Raw genomic sequence first — 23,951 nt, forward strand, 5'->3', positions numbered from 1 at the left:
TGCTACTCTATCCTGTGCAAGCTTCTTCATCTCCCAGTACCTACTGCAACCTACATCCTTGTGAATCTGCTTAGTGTATTCATCTCTTGGTCTCCCCCTACGATTTTTACCCTCCACGCTGCCTTCCAATACTAAATTGGTGATCCCTTGACGCCTCAGAACATGTCCTACCAACCGATCCCTTCTTCTGGTCAAGTTGTGCCACAAACTTCTCTTCTCCCCAATCCTATTCAATACTTCCTCATTAGTTATGTGATCTACCCATCTAATCTTCAGCATTCTTCTGTAGCACCACATTTCAAAAGCTTCTATTCTCTTCTTGTCCAAACTATTTACCGTCCATGTTTCACTTCCATACATGGCTACACTCCATACAAATACTTTCAGAAATGACTTCCTGACACTTAAATCTATACTCGATGTTAACAAATTTCTCTTCTTCGGAAACGCTTTCCTTGCCATTGCCAGTCTACATTTTATGTCCTCTCTACTTCGACCATCATCAGTTATTTTGCTCCCCAAATAGCAAAACTCCTTTACTACTTTAAGTGTCTCATTTCCTAATCTAATACCCTCAGCATCACCCGACTTAATTCGACTACATTCCATTATCCTCGTTTTGCTTTTGTTGATGTTCATCTTATATCCTCCCTTTACTGAAAAGTTGCGTGCGTGAAATATAAAAAAAAAAAATATTAATATCGTGTGAAGCTAACTTGGTTATGTCATATGATGGTGAGTAATATTAGCATCAGGGGAAAAACAGAACACAAAATATATTGCCATTATAAATACTACAATAAGCATGTAAGGTGTGAAGTTGTGTTAAAATTTTAATTGTGGGTAAATTGGACTTAAAGGAGTATATATATAATGTTTTCCTTAACAGAATGGAACGCTTCAAATTCTGTGTCATAGGCATGTGAGCCGCACGTGGCTCGTGTTCGTGTCATATCTCATTTCACATCGTGTTTTTGCTGTACTACCACCTAGTTATGTTAATTTCAATTACTGGTGTCACTCAGTTGCCCAGTCACCGCCTTGCCTGCCCGTGAACGGTAGCAGCGGCGCTTATCGATATAAGCCCTGGCATGCTTTGGTGACTGCTATTACTTCCCGGTTGTCGTGTGTTGTGAGTGAGTTCGGATATGCCAGTGAGTTGGGAGGCGCTAGCAGTGCAGTTCGGACCTGGCAGTGTTTGACTTAGGATGCGGCAGAAGTTCAGTCGGGGCACGGCTGCAGTGAGGTCCGCACAGCCATAACTCACCCCACGGTTTCCAATACATATAACTTGAGGGCGGACCACCTTGGTTGGTCGTCGGTCGGTCGTCTTGTCGGACGACGTGTATGTTGGCCGGCGATCGCTTATGGGTTGCCTGCGTGTGGCGACTCGTGATTCGTCCTTGTTATTGCACCGTCGCTGCCGTTAGCATTGTCTAGTCCTTCGTGCAAGTGTTCGTGAAACTGTGTGTAGCTTGTGATGTCGACTGCTAAGCTACTTTAGTGCTGAAACTTCCTGGCAGATTAAAACCGTGTGCCCGACCGAGACCCGAACTCGGGACCTTTGCCTTTCGCGGGCAAGTGCTCTACCAACTGAGCTACCGAAGCACGACTCACGCCCGGTACTCACAGCTTTACTTCTGCCAGTACCTGTGAGTACCGGGCGTGAGTCGTGCTTCGGTAGCTCAGTTGGTAGAGCACTTGCCCACGAAAGGCAAAGGTCCCGAGTTCGGGTCTCGGTCGGGCACACGGTTTTAATCTGCCAGGAAGTTTCATATCAGCGCACACTACGCTGCAGAGTGAAAATCTCATTCTGGATACTTTAGTGCTGTCTCCGTGCTATTATGTGGCAGTCGGTCGGTTGGTGTGTGGCAGCCAGGAAATCTCCGCGCGGCGCAGTGGACCGGGCCCGCTGGCGGTCTCTATGCATTGTCGGGATGTGTGGGAACTGTTCCGATTGCTACGAGGTTCGTGGCTCACCGACCCAGGACATCAAAGTTGAGTGGTGATTTAATTACCGAAGCCAATCGGTTCACATTGTGCCATTGGTTTTCATGGTTGGCTGTTGGTGGTATTTCCGTGAGCAACAGCGAGTGTTCGAGTTGGCGAAAGATTAGCACCCACCCGGTGGAGTTTAACTGTATTTTGGTTATTTGAAGTCCAAGTGCACCAGCGGAATTTTCAGCCTTGTGGCCGTTAGCGTTCCGGTTACCTGCCCTGGCCGCTGATGTAAAATTCAGGCAGTATCGTATCCTCATCGTGTTGTCGTGGACAGCTCTTGCATACTTTGTTGTGGGTGGCTGCGCCTTTTACGTTTTGGCTTTGGAGTCTCTTGTGTACTGGTTGGGTGGAAAGCAAGTCGCCTTGTCGGTGGGCCTGTTGACTGTCTCTTGGTTGGGTTGCCGGTGGATCGGATATAGTTGGCCTGACTTCTGTCTCCCCTAAGCGAACGTTAATATTTCAAGTGCAGACCGACCCCCAGAAACTTCTGACCCGTCACTGGTTGTACTGCCTTTTGTTATTGGTGTTTGATTGTGTATTTTAATGTTTCATAGCCTATGGCTTGAATTTGTATGCTTTTAGTTGGGTTTTAAATAATGGGCCTTCAGCCACTTTAAAATTCAAAGTTCCTTACCTGTGAAGTCTTGCATTGTTTGAGCCTTCAGCCTCATTTAAAAAATTATTAAAGGATAAAGCCTTGGGCTTTCTCCATTTTAAAAATTTATTGTAGTTGTGTTTTGAATCATGGGCCTTCAGCCGCTTTAAAAGCAACATTCCTTATAGTTAAGTCTTAGTCTGTTTGGGCCTTCAGTCTCCTTTTTTAAAATTATTTAAGGATAAAGCTTTGGGCTTTCTGCCGTTGAAAATTTATTGTACACTCCTGGAAATGGAAAAAAGAACACATTGACACCGGTGTGTCAGACCCACCATACTTGCTCCGGACACTGCGAGAGGGCTGTACAAGCAATGATCACACGCACGGCACAGCGGACACACCAGGAACCGCGGTGTTGGCCGTCGAATGGCGCTAGCTGCGCAGCATTTGTGCACCGCCGCCGTCAGTGTCAGCCAGTTTGCCGTGGCATACGGAGCTCCATCGCAGTCTTTAACACTGGTAGCATGCCGCGACAGCGTGGACGTGAACCGTATGTGCAGTTGACGGACTTTGAGCGAGGGCGTATAGTGGGCATGCGGGAGGCCGGGTGGACGTACCGCCGAATTGCTCAACACGTGGGGCGTGAGGTCTCCACAGTACATCGATGTTGTCGCCAGTGGTCGGCGGAAGGTGCACGTGCCCGTCGACCTGGGATCGGACCGCAGCGACGCACGGATGCACGCCAAGACCGTAGGATCCTGCGCAGTGCCGTAGGGGACCGCACCGCCACTTCCCAGCAAATTAGGGACACTGTTGCTCCTGGGGTATCGGCGAGGACCATTCGCAACCGTCTCCATGAAGCTGGGCTACGGTCCCGCACACCGTTAGGCCGTCTTCCGCTCACGCCCCAACATCGTGCAGCCCGCCTCCAGTGGTGTCGCGACAGGCGTGAATGGAGGGACGAATGGAGACGTGTCGTCTTCGGCGATGAGAGTCGCTTCTGCCTTGGTGCCAATGATGGTCGTATGCGTGTTTGGCGCCGTGCAGGTGAGCGCCACAATCAGGACTGCATACGACCGAGGCACCCAGGGCCAACACCCGGCATCATGGTGTGGGGAGCGATCTCCTACACTGGCCGTACACCACTGGTGATCGTCGAGGGGACACTGAATAGTGCACGGTACATCCAAACCGTCATCGAACCCATCGTTCTACCATTCCTAGACCGGCAAGGGAACTTGCTGTTCCAACAGGACAATGCACGTCCGCATGTATCCCGTGCCACCCAACGTGCTCTAGAAGGTGTAAGTCAACTACCCTGGCCAGCAAGATCTCCGGATCTGTCCCCCATTGAGCATGTTTGGGACTGAATGAAGCGTCGTCTCACGCGGTCTGCACGTCCAGCACGAACGCTGGTCCAACTGAGGCGCCAGGTGGAAATGGCATGGCAAGCCATTCCACAGGACTACATCCAGCATCTCTACGATCGTCTCCATGGGAGAATAGCAGCCTGCATTGCTGCGAAAGGTGGATATACACTGTACTAGTGCCGACATTGTGCATGCACTGTTGCCTGTGTCTATGTGCCTGTGGTTCTTTCTGTCAGTGTGATCATGTGATGTATCTGACCCCAGGAATGTGTCAATAAAGTTTCCCCTTCCTGGGACAATGAATTCACGGTGTTCTTATTTCAATTTACTGGAGTGTAGTTGTGTTTTTAAATCATGGGCCTTCAGCCGTTTTAAAATTAAAATTCCTTACTTGTCATCTCTTAGATTGCTTGAGCCTTCAGCCTGAAACGTCCCCTTAGAAAAATTATGAATGACAGTGCTGGAAAAACTCTTACGTTATTTGATTTTCCAACAGCTGAGCAAAACTGAACGTACTCAGACATTTCACTCTTTACCTGCTCTGATCAACACTAAACTGACAGCCAATATTTTTAGCGCAACGAAATCTGACTTTCAATAATCCCTACAAGAGAATGGCCCTGACTAACAATAGCCTATACCTTTCATGAATCACTTACCTCACAAAAATCTTCGTTACTCGAACTACTGCAATACAGCGAGCGCCACTACTGCCAGCTAAATAAAAGATTCAAACTACTGAAGGCACTAACTACTGATAGTCATAGTTAGCAAATGAAAGATTTTGATGAAGAACAAACAATGTATTTACCTTAATAGTGTTCAAAAGTCATTATATATATATATATATATATATATATATATATATATATATATATATATATATATATATATATATATATATATATATATATATATATATATATAATCAGTTCATGACATCCAGTCTTACAAATTTACTGTCTCTGATGGACACGCGTCCAGATCATCCGCTCTCAGAACTCCGCCATCTCACTCCCCACATCCACCACTGTTGGCGGCTCACCTCCAACTACGCAACGCTACAATAGCGACTATTTCAACAATGCCTACCAGCCACAGACTGCACGCAGCACAGCCAGTGAAAATGCTCAAATGGCTCTGAGCACTATGCGACTTAACTTCTGTGATCAGCAGTCGCCTAGAACTTAGAACTAATTAAACCTAACCAACCTAAGGACATCACACACATCCATGCCCGAGGCAGGATTCGAACCTGCGACCGTAGCGGTCGCTTGGTTCCAGACTGTAGCGCCTAGTACCGCACGGCCAACAGCCAGTGATTTTCATACAGAGCGCTAGGTGACGTTACCAACACAAAAATCTAAACAGCCTACTTACAAGCCTCATTCGAAATATTATTTAAAGGATAAAACCTTGCGCTTTCTGCCTTTTGAAAATTTATTGTAGTTGTGTTTTAAATCATGGGCCTTCAGCTGTTTTAAAAATTGAAGAGGTTGTGCCCTTGAGCCATAATATTGTGACACATTCAGTCGATAGTTAAGCTCGGATATTTGCGCTGTAATGTTTAGGCAACTAAATGATGTTATATGTGTTCGAGTATAGCTGACAGCCGCTCATTTTCTGGTCCTTTCCGACAATTCCAACCTCCTGTTCTGTCCTGCGGAGTTAACCAAGTGTTTCAGAATGGTTTTCTGTTGAAACATGATCGGTAAAGCTAGAATCATTCCTCCATACTCGTCAGCGTTTTACTTCTCCCCTTTTTTTAATAAAGTTTTAGTTATAAATAATAGATTTACATTGTAAGTTCATCTTACTTGTCAACAGTTTCATCGGTTACTAAATGTATCACCACATGAAAACTTTGTTTCCTCCCTTTTCTAGCTAATGTAATTATTCATACCAGACAGAAATTGTAATATTTTCCTATGTAAACATTCTATGCCATTTTGTACAAATAATATCTGTGTGAGACGCATATGACTTTTCTCTGTATCTGTGACATTCAGTTAGTGGTATGATCCAGAGGTCATGGTGCCACGCCAAAGTTGGCACCGCGCATCGATACCACTAACATTAACGAGGTCTCGCTGGAGTGAGGAACTGAAGGAGACAGATGCTGTCTCTTAGTACAGCAGCAACCTCACGTGGAGGTATATAGGGCCAAGGACTGCAGTTCTCTGCCAGTTCACGGTCTGAGCTGAAGCAGTCAACATGACTGAGTAGGAATAAGTCTCAAATGAAAATGCACTTTTGTAAACGTAAAATATTGCACTTCAAGAGAACAGTTTGTTAATTATTGCATCAGTTGAGGCTTTAACAGCCAGTGACAGCTGTCAATTATCAGTCACTCCTTTCGCAAAGGATTGTGCCAAGTTTGCTAAGTCTTTTCATTCATTCATGCAATAAAGTGAACTGTTGTTGTTGTTGTGGTCTTCAGTCCAGAGACTGGTTTGATGCAGCTCTCCATGCTACTCTATCCTGTGCAAGCTGCTTCATCTCTACCTACTGCAACCTACATCGTTCTGAATCTGCTTAGTGTATTCATCTCTTGATCTCCCTCTACGATTTTTACCCTCCACGCTGCCTTCCAATACTAAATTGGTGATCCCTTGGTGCCTCAGAACATGTCCTACCAACCGATCCCTTCTTCTAGTCAAGTTGTGCCACAAACTCCTCCCCAATTCTATTCAATACCTCCTCATTAGTTATGTGATCTACCCATCTAATCTTCAGCATTCTTCTGTAGCACCACATTTCGAAAGCTTCTATTCTCTTCTTGTCTAAACTATTTATCGTCCACATTTCACTTCTATACATGGCTACACCCCATACAAATACTTTCAGAAACGACTTCCTGACACGTAAATCTATACTCGATGTTAACAAATTCCTCTTCTTCAGAAACGCTTTCCTTGCCATTGCCAGTCTACATTGTATATCCTCTCTACTTAGACCATCATCAGTTATTTTGCTCCCCAAATAGCGAAACTCCTTTACTACTTTAAGTGTCTCATTTCCTAATCCAATTCCCTCAGCATCAGCCGAGTTAACTCGACTACATTCCATTATCCTCATTTTGCTTTTGTTGATGTTCATCTTATACCCTCCTTTCAAGACACTGTCCATTCCGTTCAACTGCTCTTCCAAGTCCTTTGCTGTCTCTGACAGAATTACAATGTCATCGGCAAACCTCAAAGTTTGTATTTCTTCTCCATTGATTTTAATACACACTCCGAATTTTTCTTTTGTTTTTCCTTTACTGCTTGCTCAATATACAGATTGGATAACATCAGGGAGAGGCTACAAGCCTGTCTCACTCCCTTCCCAACCACTGCTTCCCTTCCATGCCCCTCGACTCTTATAACTGCCATCTGGTTTCTGTACAGATTGTAAATACCCTTCCGCTCCCTGTATTTTACCCCTGCCACCTTCAGAATTTGAAAGTGAACTAATATTTCATATACTGTAGTTTCGATGAGCCATCTCCCAGAGCAGTCGAAGAACCAGAAGTCATGGCCTAACGATTGTATTTTCCTGTGGCCATGACACAGTTTTCACCTGAAATTGGGAAAGATGCACAATAATGCTGTAACATGTAGTATTTCTTAAAACTACAGCTCACTTAAGAGTCGAACACAGCAATAATTGGTCAGACAGTTCATAAAAATAGTCATGAAGAGTCATAACCACTAAAGAATAAATCACTACAAAACTTAGACTATGAATGTGGATATGTTTAAGATACGAAGGGCGATCAGTGAGTAATGCAACACATTTCTTATCCCGGAAGCAGATTGTTTTTATTCGGGACTCCAATACACCATATTATTATCCGCTCTTTCGGCTAACAAAAACCTGTTTTTCAACATAACGTCCATTCACTGTGACGGACTTAGGCCGCTATACTGACAGGGCCTGTATGCCCGCATACTATCATTCTACTGGCCGATGTCGGTGGCAATATCGTGCTGCATCGGTAACGACCCCGTCACACACGTACTGCTTCCTGTGGAACGCATCCTACAGTGGGACAAACAGGTGGAAGTGCGAAAGCAAGCAACCAGCGGGCGCACGCTGGGGGATGGGTACTGTAAACAGAGACATCCAGCTGAACAGGAAGGTGTTTGCTTGCGATCCGTCTATCACCTCCAGTGAGAATATCCGCACCTTCCAACACTACAGGACTCGCGGCTGTGTGCCGCTGGCCGGCGTATGAGAAGTCTGACGGGTTTGTGCGACCTCCCCCAGTGACACACTGTGCTTTCTTCACTACCAGGTCTCCGTAGACATTCTGCAAGCGCCTATGAATATCCGCCATGCTCTGGTTTCCCGCCAAAGAAACACAGTGGCAGCTCTCTGCTAAGAGCGTACCTCCATTACATAGGTAATTTTCACAGCTACGTATAGCGTCGCCACTTTCACCACTTATTGAAACTTCATACGACTATAGGAGCTGAAGCGGGAATAATCCACGGCGTCGCAAAACAAATTCCGCATTTTCTCAATGGAAATTGGCCGAGAAAAAATGTATTGTATTCCTAATTGAACGCCCCCGGCCCCCTACATAATACATGCAGTCAAAGAGGCCAGTCGACAGCATGTTAATGGATTGAGAAGCATGGAGCAGTGTAGTGTGTGGAAGTGAAGGTAGTAAATGTTGTAAGTTAAAATACTCTTCATGTATGGAATGAAACAAACGATTGTATTCCCATTTCTGTGTTAGTGTTAAACACTTGCCTGTGTTTTGTGCAAGACATGCTGTAATTGCTGCATAAAAAATAAGAAACCAGATAACTTATTAAACAGTCTAAAATTATGAAGTAAAAAAAAAAATACACTCACATCCGTAATGAAACCTTCTAACTGGAGTATTCTGGCAGAAAACTTTTCCCACTGCACTAACGGTAAGCGCAGCTGCAGAGTTGTTCCACAGCAAAGCAGTATATTTGGAGCAGACAGAAAAATTTGAACGATCTTCCCCAGCAACGCCAAATGTAGAACAGAACAGGTCAATAGCCAGGCACAGTTCCAGCGAGAAAGGATCGCTGATGGAGCAACAGTGAACATGCAGGCTACTGCAATACCCCTGATGGGCTGACCACACAAACCAGAAAGGTAGCGCATCCATGACGGTGACAGAAAGATATCGTCAGCAACTGCGACATGGTCACGTACACAAACAGTGATCCAATACTGTCAAATGTTTTCTACTCCAGTCTTTGAGCACAATATGAATTCTTTAGACGATGACCTGCTTCAGTCCGTAATGACCATCCTCAGATAGATCTATATGACGATGCTATGCTGATTATACACTCCTGGAAATTGAAATAAGAACACCGTGAATTCATTGTCCGAGGAAGGGGAAACTTTATTGACACATTCCTGGGGTCAGATACATCACATGATCACACTGACAGAACCACAGGCACATAGACACAGGCAACAGAGCATGCACAATGTCGGCACTAGTACAGTGTATATCCACCTTTCGCAGCAATGCAGGCTGCTATTCTCCCATGGAGACGATCGTAGAGATGCTGGATGTAGTCCTGTGGAACGGCTTGCCATGCCATTTCCACCTGGCGCCTCAGTTGGACCAGCGTTCGTGCTGGACGTGCAGACCGCGTGAGACGACGCTTCATCCAGTCCCAAACATGCTCAATGGGGGACAGATCCGGAGATCTTGCTGGCCAGGGTAGTTGACTTACACCTTCTAGAGCACGTTGGGTGGCACGGGATACATGCGGACGTGCATTGTCCTGTTGGAACAGCAAGTTCCCTTGCCGGTCTAGGAATGGTAGAACGATGGGTTCGATGACGGTTTCGATGTACCGTGCACTATTCAGTGTCCTCTCGACGATCACCAGTGGTGTACGGCCAGTGTAGGAGATCGCTCCCCACACCATGATGCCGGGTGTTGGCCCTGTGTGCCTCGGTCGTATGCAGTCCTGATTGTGGCGCTCACCTGCACGGCGCCAAACACGCATACGACCATCATTGGCACCAAGGCAGAAGCGACTCTCATCGCTGAAGACGACACGTCTTCATTCGTCCCTCATTCACGCCTGTCGCGACACCACTGGAGGCGGGCTGCACGATGTTGGGGCGTGAGCGGAAGACGGCCTAACGGTGTGCGGGACCGTAGCCCAGCTTCATGGAGACGGTTGCGAATGGTCCTCGCCGATACCCCAGGAGCAACAGTGTCCCTAATTTGCTGGGAAGTGGCGGTGCGGTCCCCTACGGCACTGCGTAGGATCCTACGGTCTTGGCGTGCATCCGTGCGTCGCTGCGGTCCGGTCCCAGGTCGACGGGCACGTGCACCTTCCGCCGACCACTGGCGACAACATCGACGTACTGTGGAGACCTCACGCCCCACGTGTTGAGCAATTCGGCGGTACGTCCACCCAGCCTCCCGCATGCCCACTATACGCCCTCGCTCAAAGTCCGTCAACTGCACATACGGTTCACGTCCACGCTGTCGCGGCATGCTACCAGTGTTAAAGACTGCGATGGAGCTCCGTATGCCACGGCAAACTGGCTGACACTGACGGCGGCGGTGCACAAATGCTGCGCAGCTAGCGCCATTCGACGGCCAACACCGCGGTTCCTGGTGTGTCCGCTGTGCCGTGCGTGTGATCATTGCTTGTACAGCCCTCTCGCAGTGTCCGGAGCAACTATGGTGGGTCTGACACACCGGTGTCAATGTGTTCTTTTTTCCATTTCCAGGAGTGTATGTTTTGACGATGCCATTATAGCCTTATCACTTTAGGACATGGTGTAAAAAGATCTGAGGATGCTCATTACGGACTGAAACCGGTCATCGTCTAAAGAATTCATATTGTGATCAAAGACTGGAGTAAAAAACATTAGAAAGATATCGTCATGATAGTGACTTTGCAAAGCATCGTAAAAAGGCCTAGGTTGGACGCAACAGAATACTAACATGGCAGGAAGAGTGTTTGAAAGATGAAGTTGTTAACTCCTGAAACAACCAAGAGAGCTGCCCAAATAAGCCGGACAGAGTGGCCGAGCGGTTCTAGGCGCTTCAGTCTGGAACCGCGCGACCGCTACGGTCGCAGGTTCGAATCCTGCCTCGGGCATGGATGTGTGTGATGTCCTTAGGTTAGATAGGTTTAAGTAGTTATAAGTTCTAGGGGACTGATGACCTCAGAATAAGTCCCATAGTGCTCAGAGCCATTTGAACCATTTTTTTTTTTTGACCAAATGAGAAAAGAAGGGTTCATGATGTCATTCCTGCCTCACTGTTGCAGAGGACACGAGGCCATTCTGCATAAATTCTGCTTGTCTTCAGGTGGAGCTCTGTTCAGTTTGCAGCTGTCCTGCCGATGGGGGAGGCCTGTGTCAGTTGATCCTCTGTTTATCCAGTTGGCTTTGAACTTCTAGGGAGCAGCAAGTCCTGTCCAGAGGACTCAGTCACTGTGAGCTGCATCTTCTAGAGTCCTGGCTAGCAGGGCCTGGGAATAGATTGTCAGCCGTCATCGTGTGGGTGAGCCACTACTGCTGCTCGCCTCCATTCCCGTTGCAAACTTTCATGGAGTCAGCCTCTCTCTCATGATGGAAGGCAAGGCCTCATAATTGTCTTTGCACAGCTTCAAGTGCACCGAGCAGAGTTGGTACGAGGGTCGTTCAATAAGTAATTCCCCACATTTTTTTCTCATAAAATATTTATTGATAAGAGTCAGAATTTGGTGACAATATACTGGGTGATCAAAAAGTCAGTATAAATCTGAAAACTGAATACATCACGGAATAATTTAGATAGAGAGGTACAAATTGACACACGTGCTTGGAATGACATGGGGTTTTATTAGAACCAAAAAAATATAAAAGTTCAAAAAATGTCCGACAGATGGCGCTTCATCTGGTCAGAATAGCAATAATTAGCATAACAAAGTAAGACAACGCGAAGATGATGTTCTTTACAGGAAATGCTCAACATGTCCACCATCATTCCTCAACAATAGCTGTAGTAGAGGAATAATGTTGTGAACAGCACTGTAAAGCATGTCCGGAGTTATGGTGAGGCATTGGCGTCGGATGTTGTCTTTCAGCATCCCTAGAGATGTCGGTCGATCACGATACACTTGCGACTTCAGGTAACCCCAAAGCCAATAATCGCACGGACTGAGGTCTGGGGACCTGGGAGCAGCCACTGACGAAAGTGGCAGCTGAGCACACGATCATCACCAAACGACGAGCGCAAGAGATCTTTCACGCGCCATCTGTCGGACATTTTGTGAACTTTGTTTTTTTTTTTGGTTCTAATGAAACCTCATGTCATTCCAAGCATGTGTGTAAATTTTTACCTCTCTATCTACATTATTCCGTGGTTTATTCAGTTTTCAAATTTATACTGACTTTTTGATCACCCTGTACCTCAACATGTCTTGTCCACATCATATTTTTCTACGTAGTCTAGATCGCGTTCTATGGCCGTACTCCAACGTTGTGGAAGAGCATGTATTCCCTGCTGGTAAATGCTCTTGTCCTGCAGGTGTAGCCACGTTTTCACTGCATGACTGACACTCTCTTCACCTTCAAAGTGTGTTCGCTGTAAAGAATCTTTAAGCGGCCCAAAGAGATGGAAGTCAGAGAGTGCCAGGTCGGGTCTGTAGGGCGGATGAGGCAATGATATCCAACCAAATTTATTGATGTGTTCCAGGATTCTCAGACTTGTGTGTGGGCGTGCTGGGGCAAGAATTCTGCTGGATTCTTGTCCGAACGAACACCTCGGAAACGGTTCTTGAGTTTATTTAGAGCCTTCACTTATGCCTCTGAATTGATGGTTGACCCTCTCGACATCTACGAGTATGACACCACCACAGTCCCAGAAGACAGTCACCATGACTTTTCCAGCACAGAGGGTGGTCTTGAATTTTCTGTTGTGTGGTGAATGACGATGATGCCACTCCATGGACTGCCGTTTTGTTTCCGGCGCAAAGTAGTGCACCCAACTTTCGTCCCCGTAGCGATCCGTGACAGAAAGGCCTCTCCGTCGGCCTCAAAACCCTCCAAGAATTCAGATGAAACGCCGTTTTATAATGTTACTTAAAATCCGTCTTGATTGCAAAAAAATTATTTTTTATTATTCATATGACCGGTTTCGGTTCATTCAGAACCATCTTCAGATCTGATATTTCAGTTACAGGAGTAACCCGTCCAAATCCAGCAACTTTCACATGCTACGTCACCTGACGTGAAAGTTGCTGGATTTGGACGGGTTACTCCTGTAACTGAAATATCAGATCTGAAGATGGTTCTGAATGAACCGAAACCGGTCATATGAATAATAAAAAATAATTTTTTTGCAATCAAGACGGATTTTAAGTAACATTATAAAATCACTGATTGCTGTTATCCCATAAGACATTATGTCTGTTTTTGCAAAGAAACGGCGTTTCTTTGAAGGTCGTGGTCTGCTGTGAGCATTCGTGGAAGCCATCGTGAGCACCTCTTTGAATATAGACGAGAGTCTCGATCATTGCAGACGCACTTCCAATGCTGATCGACAACTGTAGAGCCAATTGTCGAGTTGTGATGCGCCGGTCGGCACGAATGATGGCATCCGCACGACTCAGCACGTCTGGAGCAGTGGCTGTGGCAGGACGTCCACAGCGTGGCTGATCAAGGAGCTGTTTCTGAATTTCCTGAGGCTGTTAACTTTCTTTACCCATCGCCCAACTCTACTCCCATCAACTGCAGCATCGCCGTACACTGCACACAAACGTTTATCGATGTTCGCCACCGTTTCTTTTTCTGCACATAAGAATTCCGTAACAGCAAGATGCTTGTAATGTGAGTCGCATGCAGACGCCATTTTGACCCTCTACTACGGCTCTGCCAAATGCCAGAACGGTTCAAAACTTCACCGACGCAAAGAAAAAACACCAAAAAGGACATTTGTCTATGCATATTAATGTCTTCTTTTTATCAAAATGTGGGGCATCGTAGATACAGTCTATGACGGGACCACAGAAAATGGTTCAAATGGCTCTGAGCACTATGGGACTTAACAGCTATGGTCATCAGTCCCCTAGAATTTAGAACTACTTAAACCTAACTAACCTAAGGACAGCACACAACACCCAGTCATCACGAGGCAGAGAAAATCCCTGACCCCGCCGGGAATCGAACCCGGGAACCCGGGCGTGGGAAGCGAGAACGCTACCGGACGACCACGAGCTGCGGACAGGGACCACAGATACCTCGGTCGTGTTAACGGGCAAGCCGTCGGCCGCCTCGAGCAGCACGGACGGTACCTCGTGCTAACTCCGCGGGGCGACGGCACCGTGACGGCGTCGGCGCATACACGCCGACTCTGCTGCCGCCACAGTGGCTGCGAGCCACATGCCAGTCGGCACTTTCCGGGCGGGCACTTCAGACTTCTGCCGGCGCCAGCTGCCCGAACGTCAGTACGTCGACTGTCGTATTTTTTTGATAATAAATGTTTGATATTGTAACACTGTTTTAATAGTGTCCTCAGCTGTCAGACAAGCAACTACCCTCCGAGTCGGCATATCCACATTAAGAAACTTCCTGGCAGATTAAAACTGTGTGCCGGACCGAGACTCGAACTCGCGGGCAAGTGCTCTACCATCTTTTTTTCATGTCTCGGAAACATAATAAGTTGACTTTTTTGCATAATAACAAACATATACTGCTTCTATCATTTTTTTATATAAGACGATGGACCTTTATGAAATAAAATATTTCTGGGAAACGTAAAGAGGTGGACTTTTTTTTTACATACTGGTGTAACAATAACAAAAATAAACTGCTTCTATCAGTTTTTTTTATAAGACGATGACCTTAGGACGATGACCTTTATGAAATAAAATATTTCTGGGAAACGTAAATAAGTGGACTTTTTTTACACAATAATGAAAAAAAAAAATCCTGCTTCTGTCAGTACAAAACAATAACGGACCACATTCCTCTCCTTGGGCGCGTACCTCGCTAGTCCCGTTGTATCTCGCGTTGGTGTCGGGTACGTCTTCACGTGTGGTGGTGGATCCAATCCACTGTCCTGGTCCTTTCTTGTTCTGATACTTACAGGCAATAATTACATTCTCCTACCCGGGACACCCCAACTGGGTGGGGGATCATGCAAGGCGCTCCCTAAAATATTAGCGTAATATGTTCGATATCTCGGATGTCTCATAAGCTGTGAGTGATGTTCTTGTAGTAAGGCCCAAAAGTCGAGTATATTCTTACTGCCGTCTCGGAAAAGATAAAGCACAAACCTCCAATGCCGGCCGGTGTGGCCGAGCGGTTCTAGGCTCTTCAGTCTGGAACCGCGCGACCGCTACGGTCGCAGGTTCGAATCCTGCCTCGGGCATGGATGTGTGTGATGTCCTTAGGTTAGTTAGGTTTAAGTAGTTCTAAGTTACAGGGGACTGTGAAAGGTCTCTGTTGGATTCCTTTCATGTTTAATTTCTTAAATCTGTTGTCATTTACGGCATAAATTCCTTTCCTAAATTTACTGTGGCGTTTCTGACTATCTGGGAGGAGACTGAGTAGTGGAACGTGTTACTTTTACACATAAACAAGAACGATCTGTCACACTACTACACTTTAAAATACAGTTTATATGTAATTCATGTCACACAGTCTCATACGGAACCTACATCCGCTTTCTTTTATATATTGTATATGATAAGATACTGTCATCCCCCTTCCCTTCTGTGTGAGAGGATGAATGAGCAAATGTATTTCTAATTGCATGCCTCAGGGTAGCAGACAAGCCTGTCTGCTAGAGAACAGTAGGACCATCGTCGGAACAGGTAGCTACGCTTTCTAAAAGCAAAGAGGTTTCTATCCTTAGTATGGTCCTGTCCGTCCGTTGTCATGTTGGTATAGGAAGCTGCCCCTCTGGTCACTTCCGTTTGTATTGGGGAAGAACGTTCGGTAGGAGCGCGGGTCAGTCGGTCCGTGGCGAGCGTCTGAAGTGGTAAGATCTCCGGCTAAGCGCGTGTCTGCTAAGTCCGTAGGACAATGGATTTCTTAAGTTCAGCCTAACTGAAAATTTAATCACCTTTGTTTCAGGTTTAGCTCTAAAATATCTAATGTTATCTTAAATTGCAGCGCAGTGTAATTCTCGTGTGAAGTTCAGATTATTTTCCGGTAGTTGCTTTGTCACTACTTTGTGAGTAAAGTGGAACAACGTGTTGATCAGTAACTCTAACTAAGATCAATCTTAAATGCGAATGCTTGTGTGATTATAACGTCTCGTCTTGACAATATTTTTCAATATAGCAACTTTTCTTTATGTTCAACCCACGTGGGGTGTACTTTGCGAGACCAGTACCACGTGCTTATATAACTGTTTGACCCGTCGGGTTAACAGTAAGACGTTAGTAACCAGTTCGAGGTTTTTCTTTTGTAAATTGCTTTTCGATCTAATTTATTTTAATTATCCAAATTATTGTGGAGTTACACTCTTTGTGTAAACCAAGTTGACCACGTGAAGCAAGTGGTGTAATCATCAAAGTAGCCCTCAGCTATTCTTTTCGCGAAGATTTCACAGAGTTAATATGAATTTAGTATACCAGGGTGTGGTAATTACATGCCGGACAGGATTGTGCTACGAACGTATCTTCTTTGGGTGAAAATTTGAATCTGTTGGTAGTGGTTAACTTTCTCTTGCATACGTTTCAACGTTCTTTGTGTGTTGTTTTATGAATGCCGTGTTGTATGCAGTCTCCCGATCTTGCCTCCATATTTGATGTGTTCCGTAAGATTGCAAACTCACACTTTCACAGTCCTAAATAAGGCACCAGCTCAGTTATAACTCACGTTTAATATGCTGAAATTTCAATGATCAATGTTAAAATAAATTTCCAAATATAAACTGATTTATTTCTTTTTATTTAAATTCACTTTTATATATATATATATATCACCGGTTGTCGTATGACTATTAAAAGATTATAATTAATGTTAGTCTGGTTGGGAATTTGGTAAGCTAGACTGGATACCGGGTGAAACAGTTGCGCAGTAATGCAAGGTTAACTTCCCCAGACAGCTCACAGCTTCTAACCCGCTTTTATTGTCCATCAGTACCGCTTTCATCATAGCAAATTAAAGTAACAACGTTACACAACTCAGTCTCCTCCCAGATAGTCAGAAACGCCACAGTAAATTTAGAAAAGGAATTTATGCCGTAAATGACAACAGATTTAAGAAATTAAACATGAAAGGAATCCAACAGAGACCTTTCAACTGATGATCTCAGATGTTAAGTCCCATAGTGCTCAGAGCCATTTGAACCATACCTCGAATCCAAGTCACTGCGTTTGTCTTTGTTCCGGGATAATAAGTCATATCTGGGAGAAGTAGTATCCGTGGTTCTATTGCCTTTCGGCACCACCAGAAGGAGGATGGCGATCTTTTTTTTTTTTTTTTTTCCCCTATAACATTGCACTGCGGACACAGTGGCTCACCCGCCATATGAATTGTATGTAACCTGGGACGAGTCACGTATTTCCCATTTACCACCTGATACCACAGTGCGCGCGTTCCCGTATCAATGTGTGGGTGGTGCACTATACGCCATACTACTGACCACGTAACTGTGGGCTGGCGCCGCCATACGGCATTATTCGGCAGTCGTCAAGTCAAGATGATATATATATATATCACGTACCGTTGCCGTCCTGGTAGTCGGTAGTTCAGTGTGTACATAAACGGTTCGCATAGGAGCAAGCGATTGTGAGATGTGAGACACCGCTACCGGAGCCGAACGAGAAGCTGGAGCCAGTTCGTCAATCAAGGTGCCCGTCAGACTTGTCCGGTGTCGTGTCCACATCTTTATCATCGTGGTTACATAAATAGCCAGTGCTCCGTCGCGTACGTGGACTAGTCCAAGACCTCCACGACTACGAGGAAGGGTGAGGGTTTCGTATCCGACCTTAAAAAAGCAGACCTGTGCTCACAAAATATCCTAATGCCGTCAGGATTCGGCGCGCCAACACCGCCGGCATAGGAAGAACTTGTGCCAGGTGGGGGGTGCGAGAGGCTAGATAAGTGTTGGCAAAGGTGACCCGTTGTATCATATCCAGTGCCCTTAACCTGTGACTTCGGACACTCGCACGAATTGTTTGCAGAAGATGTCTGTAGCTTAGTGCCGCCGTGCGTCGAACGTCTGTAGTGAAGATAGTTCATAGGCATTTCATCGTGTTGATCGGCTGTAATGGTGCTACACTTCCTCTCGGGAGTCCTCTCCCGATGTTCATCGCTCCCGACTTTGCCATGTTCAGACGACTTCCCGTAGCCATACAATACAAATTAATCCAATGCAGGGTCGCTATAAACTTGTTGTACTTTATTGTCATTCCTTGGAGTCGAAAAAGATGGCTCTGAGCACTATGGGACTGCTGAGGTCATCGGTCCCCTAGAACGTAGAACTACTTAAACCTAACTAACCTAAGGGCATCACACATATCCATACCCGAGGAAGGATTCGAAGCTGCGACCGTAGCAACAACGCGGTTCCGGACTGAAGCGCGTAGAACCGCTATTTTTTTTAATCTCGTTTTGTTCCCTTTCGTTCGTTGCATCTAGTAGGGGCGGACCTCGTAAGACATCCGTTTAAGTTCGTTGTTGATCGATTAACTCAGTTTTTTTATTACAGAGGGCTGCTAAGCCTCTGACCGAACACGCTGAGCAACCGTGCCGGCTTGAACCGCTCGGCCACACCAGCCGGCTCTTGGAGTCGATTCCGGAGCCCGCAGAGCAGTGGCTCGACAGCGATGGCATACAATATCGTCGACAGCGGGCACCCTTGTCTGACCGATCGTGAGATGGTGATGGGCCCCACCAAGCGTCTGTTGATGAGCACTCTGGATGCGGCTCCGTGGAGTAGTCTCATAACGACGGTGACAAAACTTTCCGGAAAGTTCATTTGCGTCATCACTTCCGTGATATAAGCATGGCTCAGCCTCTCAAAGGTCTATCGAAGTCTATCGACACCAATGCACCCCGGAGACGACATGCCAGTGCGATAACATCGCGGTAGTCGCTGAGTGCCGTTTGTATAATCTGAGCTACCCAAGCACGACTCACGCCCCGTCCTCACAGCTTCACTTCTGCCAGTACCTCGTCTCCTACCTTCCAAACTTTACAGAAGCTCTCCTGCGACCCTTGCAGAACTAGTGCTCTTGAAAGAAAGGATATTGCGGGGACTTGGCTTAGCCTGGGGGATGTTTCCAGAATGATTCGCACTTTAGTTCGATAGTCGATCGTGAACTTCTTAACCTCGACCTGACTTCGACCACGACTCACTGTAGTGTCCTACCACCAGTTTGCTACGCAATATGGAATGAAGGTACCTGCTTCACTCGTAGTTACAGTGTTGCAATATTATCTTTCTTTGACGGCCATTTCCTACCGGATATGTGCACGTGACGAATTTTTTCGTATTGTCAGCGTGCGAGGAATCCCACTACGGTGGCAGCGTGCGCTAATTTGGATTCACCCTGTACAATACAAATCCCTGTCTACTTTGTCTTTTCTTCGACAGCCAGACGGAGCAGTGCGGGGTACTCACGGCGGCGCCCTGCAGCAGGTAGGCGGGCACGAGGGCGGCGGGCACGGGCAGCAGGTGGGCGGCGAGGAAGCAGGCGGCGAGCGCGTGGCCGGCGAGCAGCAGCCGCGCCGCCCCCAGCCGGCGCACCAGCGGCGGCGCCGCGACGCACGAGAGCGCCGCCGCCGCGAACAGCGCCGCCGCCAGCAGCGGGGCGCGCCCCGGCGCCGCCCCCGGCCACCACGCCGACAGCGCCAGCAGCGGCGCCGGCCCGCCGGACCACGACACCTGCCCTGCGGAGGCGGCACTCAGAGCCCGTCCGGCTGCTGATGGGCAGGGGGCGGCCGGACGGAGGGTGGGGGCAGAAGGAACCGGGAACGAATGTGTAGGTGGACAGCGGACACTGGTGACACGAATGGGCGGAGGCCGGTAGATGGTCAGCTGAATGGTAGGTGGGGGCAGACATATCAGCAGTGTGGATCCGTGGTAGATCGACAAGAACAGGTATGTGGGTAACGAGTGGGTCACCAGATGGGAATTACCGACTGGAGGGTAGGGAGTAAGGGCGGTAAGGCCGTAGGTAACAGCAGAGGGTGGGCTGGTAGAGATCAGGTAGAAGGGCACGAAAGGGTGTGTAGCTGGACACCAGTCGAGTGGATATTCACGTTTAGTGCAGGCAGGTACTACAGGACCGCATGAGAACTAACCAACTGGAGCACAGGAAATGGGGTACAGGCACAGTGATGTTGGTTGTGTACAAACAGAGTGGATAGACATATATTAGTGTGTAGATGCCATCATAGAATGTGCAAAAGAGGGGAGACTGAAGAATGCACACACATAAACCGGAGGTGCTTATTTGTCTGATGTCACAGATCACTGATTTGCTGTTCGCATCGTCCCCAGGAATGATCGGTGAGCACTATTAGGTCAGTTAATGGTGCAATGCAAGTGGACTGAACAGACGACAAAATTCTATGGTGAGGATTAGTTGGGATACGCGCCAGAGGCAGGAATGTTATACAGAGCGGTCCATTGATCGTGACCGGGCCAAATATCTCACGAAATAAGCGTGAAACGAAAAAACTTCAAAGAACGAAACTCGTCTAGCTTGATGAGGGAAACAAGATGACGCTATGGTTGGCCCTGTAGATGGCGCTGCCATAGGTCAAACGGATATCAACTGCGTTTTTTTTTAATAGAACCCCCATTTTTAATACATATTCGTCTACTACGTAAAGAAATATAAATGTTTCAGTTGGACCACTTTTTTTCGCTTTGTAATAGACGGCGCTGTAATAGTCACAAACGTATAAGTACGTGTTATCACGTAACATTCCGCCCGTGCGGACGATATTTGCTTCGTGATACATTACCTGTGTTAAAATGGACCGTTTACCAATTGCGGAAAAGGTCCATATCGTGTTGATGTATGGCTACTGTGATCAAAATGCCCAATGGGCGTCTGCTATGTATGCTGCTCGGTATCCTGGACGACATCATCCAAGTGTCCGGACCGTTCGCCGGATAGTTACATTATTTAAGGAAACAGGAAGTGTTCAGCCACAAGTGAAACGTCAACCACGACCTGCAACAAATGGTGATGCGCAAGTAGGTGTTTTAGCTGCTGTCGCGGCTAATCCGCACATCAGTAGCAGACAAATTGCGCGAGAATTGGGAGTCTCAAAAACGTCGGTGTTGAGAATGCTACATCAACATCGATTGCACCCGTACCATATTTCTATGCACCAGAAATTGCATGCCGACGACTTTGAACGTGGTGTACAGTTCTGCCACTGGGCACAAGAGAAATTATGGGACGATGACAGATTTTTTTGAACGCGTTCTATTTAGTGACGAAGCGGCCTTCACCAACGGCGGTAACGTAAACCGGCATAATATGCACTATAGGGCAACGGAAAATCCACGATGGCTACGACAAGTCGAACATCAGCGACCTTGGCCGGTTAATGTATGGTGCGGCATTATGGGAGGAAGGATAATTTGCCCCCATTTTATCGATGGCAATCTAAATGGAGCAATGTATGCTGATTTCCTACGTAATGTTCTACGGATGTTACTACAAGATGTTTCACTTCATGACAGATTGGCGATGTACTTCCAACATGATGGATGTCCGTGCGGTTGAAGTGATGTTGGATAGCGTATTTCATGACAGGTGGATTTGTCGTCGAAGCACCATGCGATGTCCCGCACGTTCACCGGATATGACGTCCCCGGATTTCTTTCTGTGGGGGAAGTTGGAGGATATTTGCTATCGTGATCCACCGACAACGCCTGACAACATGCGTCAGCGCATTGTCAATGCATGTGCGAATATTACGGAAGGCGAACTACTCGCTGTTGAGAGGAATGTCGTTACACGTATTGCCAAATGCATTGAGGTTGACGGACATAATTTTGAGCATTTATTGCATTAATGTGGTATTTACAGGTAATGACGCTGTAACAGCATGCGTTCTCAGAAATGTTAAGTTCACAAAGGTTCATGTATCACATTGGAACAACCGAAATAAAATGATCATACGTACCTACGTTCTGTATTTTAATTTAAAAAACCTACCTGTTACCAACTGTTTGTCTAAAATTGGGAGCCATATGTTTATATATGTGCTAACCGCATATTACTTCCACTGAAAGAGTGAAACTGCAAACAGCTATACGAAAAGGTGCAAAGATTTCAAACGCCACAGCCTGGCCAGAAGCAGCCATACCACTTTGAGCGCCCGATGCAACTTCTTCCTCGCACTGCCGAGACAATAGCGCTAGTAGCGTATCGCGACTTCGGTCCTGCTTTGCAATCGAGCGACGAATGCACTTGAAATTTAGGCGGATCAGCCTCCCGTACCACCGAAACTCGTACAACTGCCACAGAACTAGGGTGGGAATCTGCCAGAACTACTTTACCTTGTACAATAGCGACAGAACGTTTAGAGTGTCCCAGAGTCGCTCTCTTTGCGAAAGAGAGGCCACAGAAGCAGGTGTTTGCTTGTTGTCATCGATGCTATAGTGTGTCGTTCGTAGAGTGTGGGTCAGGACAGACGCATGATAGAGCTGGATGCTAGCGCTATGCCCACAACTTGTAATAATGATTGCATTAATTTATTGTAGACTTAACCTAATTCAGCTTCTTTTAAGGCAGATTGCGTGCTGTGTTCTTCGTGATGAAAATCAACCCCATTTACTCCAAACGAGGACGGAACAAACTCACAGATGAAATCTCCCATTTAGCGTCTACTTTCTGATGAGCCCTCTCAAGCGTTTGATGACAGTGAATATCACGTCCAGGAAGTGTCTACTCGCCATCCTTTGGTACTGACCGGTGTTAATGTGCTCACTTTTCTGATCTTATTTCTGTTAGGTTACAAAAGCCAAAACAAAGTGACGGATCTGCGACGTAGCACGTGAGGGGCAGCTAACAACTGACGTAGATACTGGACAGCCTATCACCTGGTCTCATAAATCACATTTCTTGTTAGACCACATGGACAACCGGTTCCGTATACACCATCAACCAGGTGAAAAGCTGCTCGAAAAATCTACCGCGCCACGGATGCCGACCAGTAGAGCCAAAATTATGTTGTGGAGGACATTTATATAGCCTGCCTAGGACCTGTGATAGTAACCGAAAGCACTACGATAGCAATGGACGGAGATACCATGACAGCTGTGGATTATCTGAACGTTAATCAAAATGGTTCAAATGGCTTTAAGCATTATGGGACTTAACATCTTAGGTCATCAGTCCCCTAGAACTTAGAACTACTTAAACTTAACTAACCTAAGGACATCACACACATCCATGCCCGAGGCAGGATTCGAACCTGCGACCGTAGCGGTCGCTCGGTTCCAGACTGAAGCGCCTAGAACCACGTGGTCACACCGGCCGGCTATGTGAACGTTATTGCGGAATTATCACTATTGTCAATTAATGCTCGACGTAATGAGATTTTCACTCTGCAGCGGAGTGTGCGGTGATATGATACTTACTGGCAGGTTAAAACTGTGTGCCGGACCGAGTCTCGAACTCGAGACCTTTGCCTTACGCGGGCAATTGCCCTCCCAACTGAGCTACACAAGTACGACTCACACCCCGTCCTCACAGCTCTACTTCCGCCAGTACCTCGTCTCTTACCTTCCAAACTTTATAGAAGCTCTCCAGCAAACCTTGAAGGACTGTTGTTGTTGTTGTGGTCTTCAGTCCTGAGACTGGTTTGATGCAGCTCTCCATGCTACTCTATCCTGTGCAAGCTTCTTCATCTCCCAGTACCTACCGCAGCCTAAATCCTTCTGAATCTGCTTAGTGTGTTCATCTCTTGGTCTCCCTCTATGATTTTTACCCTCCACGCTGCCCTCCAATACTAAATTGGTGATCCCTCGATACCTCAGAATATGCTCTACCCACCAAGCCATT

At 46.7% G+C, this 23,951-nt stretch overlaps 1 protein-coding gene across 1 annotated transcript in view; it reads right to left on the reverse strand.

Moving 5' to 3' along the window:
- The window catches only part of LOC126101523 (proline-rich protein 36-like), a 323,227-nt gene that overhangs the window by 111,157 nt on the left and 188,119 nt on the right, over positions 1–23,951 (reverse strand). The window contains exon 4 of the mRNA XM_049912165.1: positions 19,541–20,199. Coding sequence (XP_049768122.1) covers positions 19,541–20,199 — 659 coding nt within the window. The remainder of the gene's footprint in view (positions 1–19,540; positions 20,200–23,951) is intronic.

This window comes from Schistocerca cancellata, chromosome 9 (genome assembly GCF_023864275.1).
Source record: "Schistocerca cancellata isolate TAMUIC-IGC-003103 chromosome 9, iqSchCanc2.1, whole genome shotgun sequence".
Lineage (NCBI taxonomy): Eukaryota > Metazoa > Arthropoda > Insecta > Orthoptera > Acrididae > Schistocerca > Schistocerca cancellata.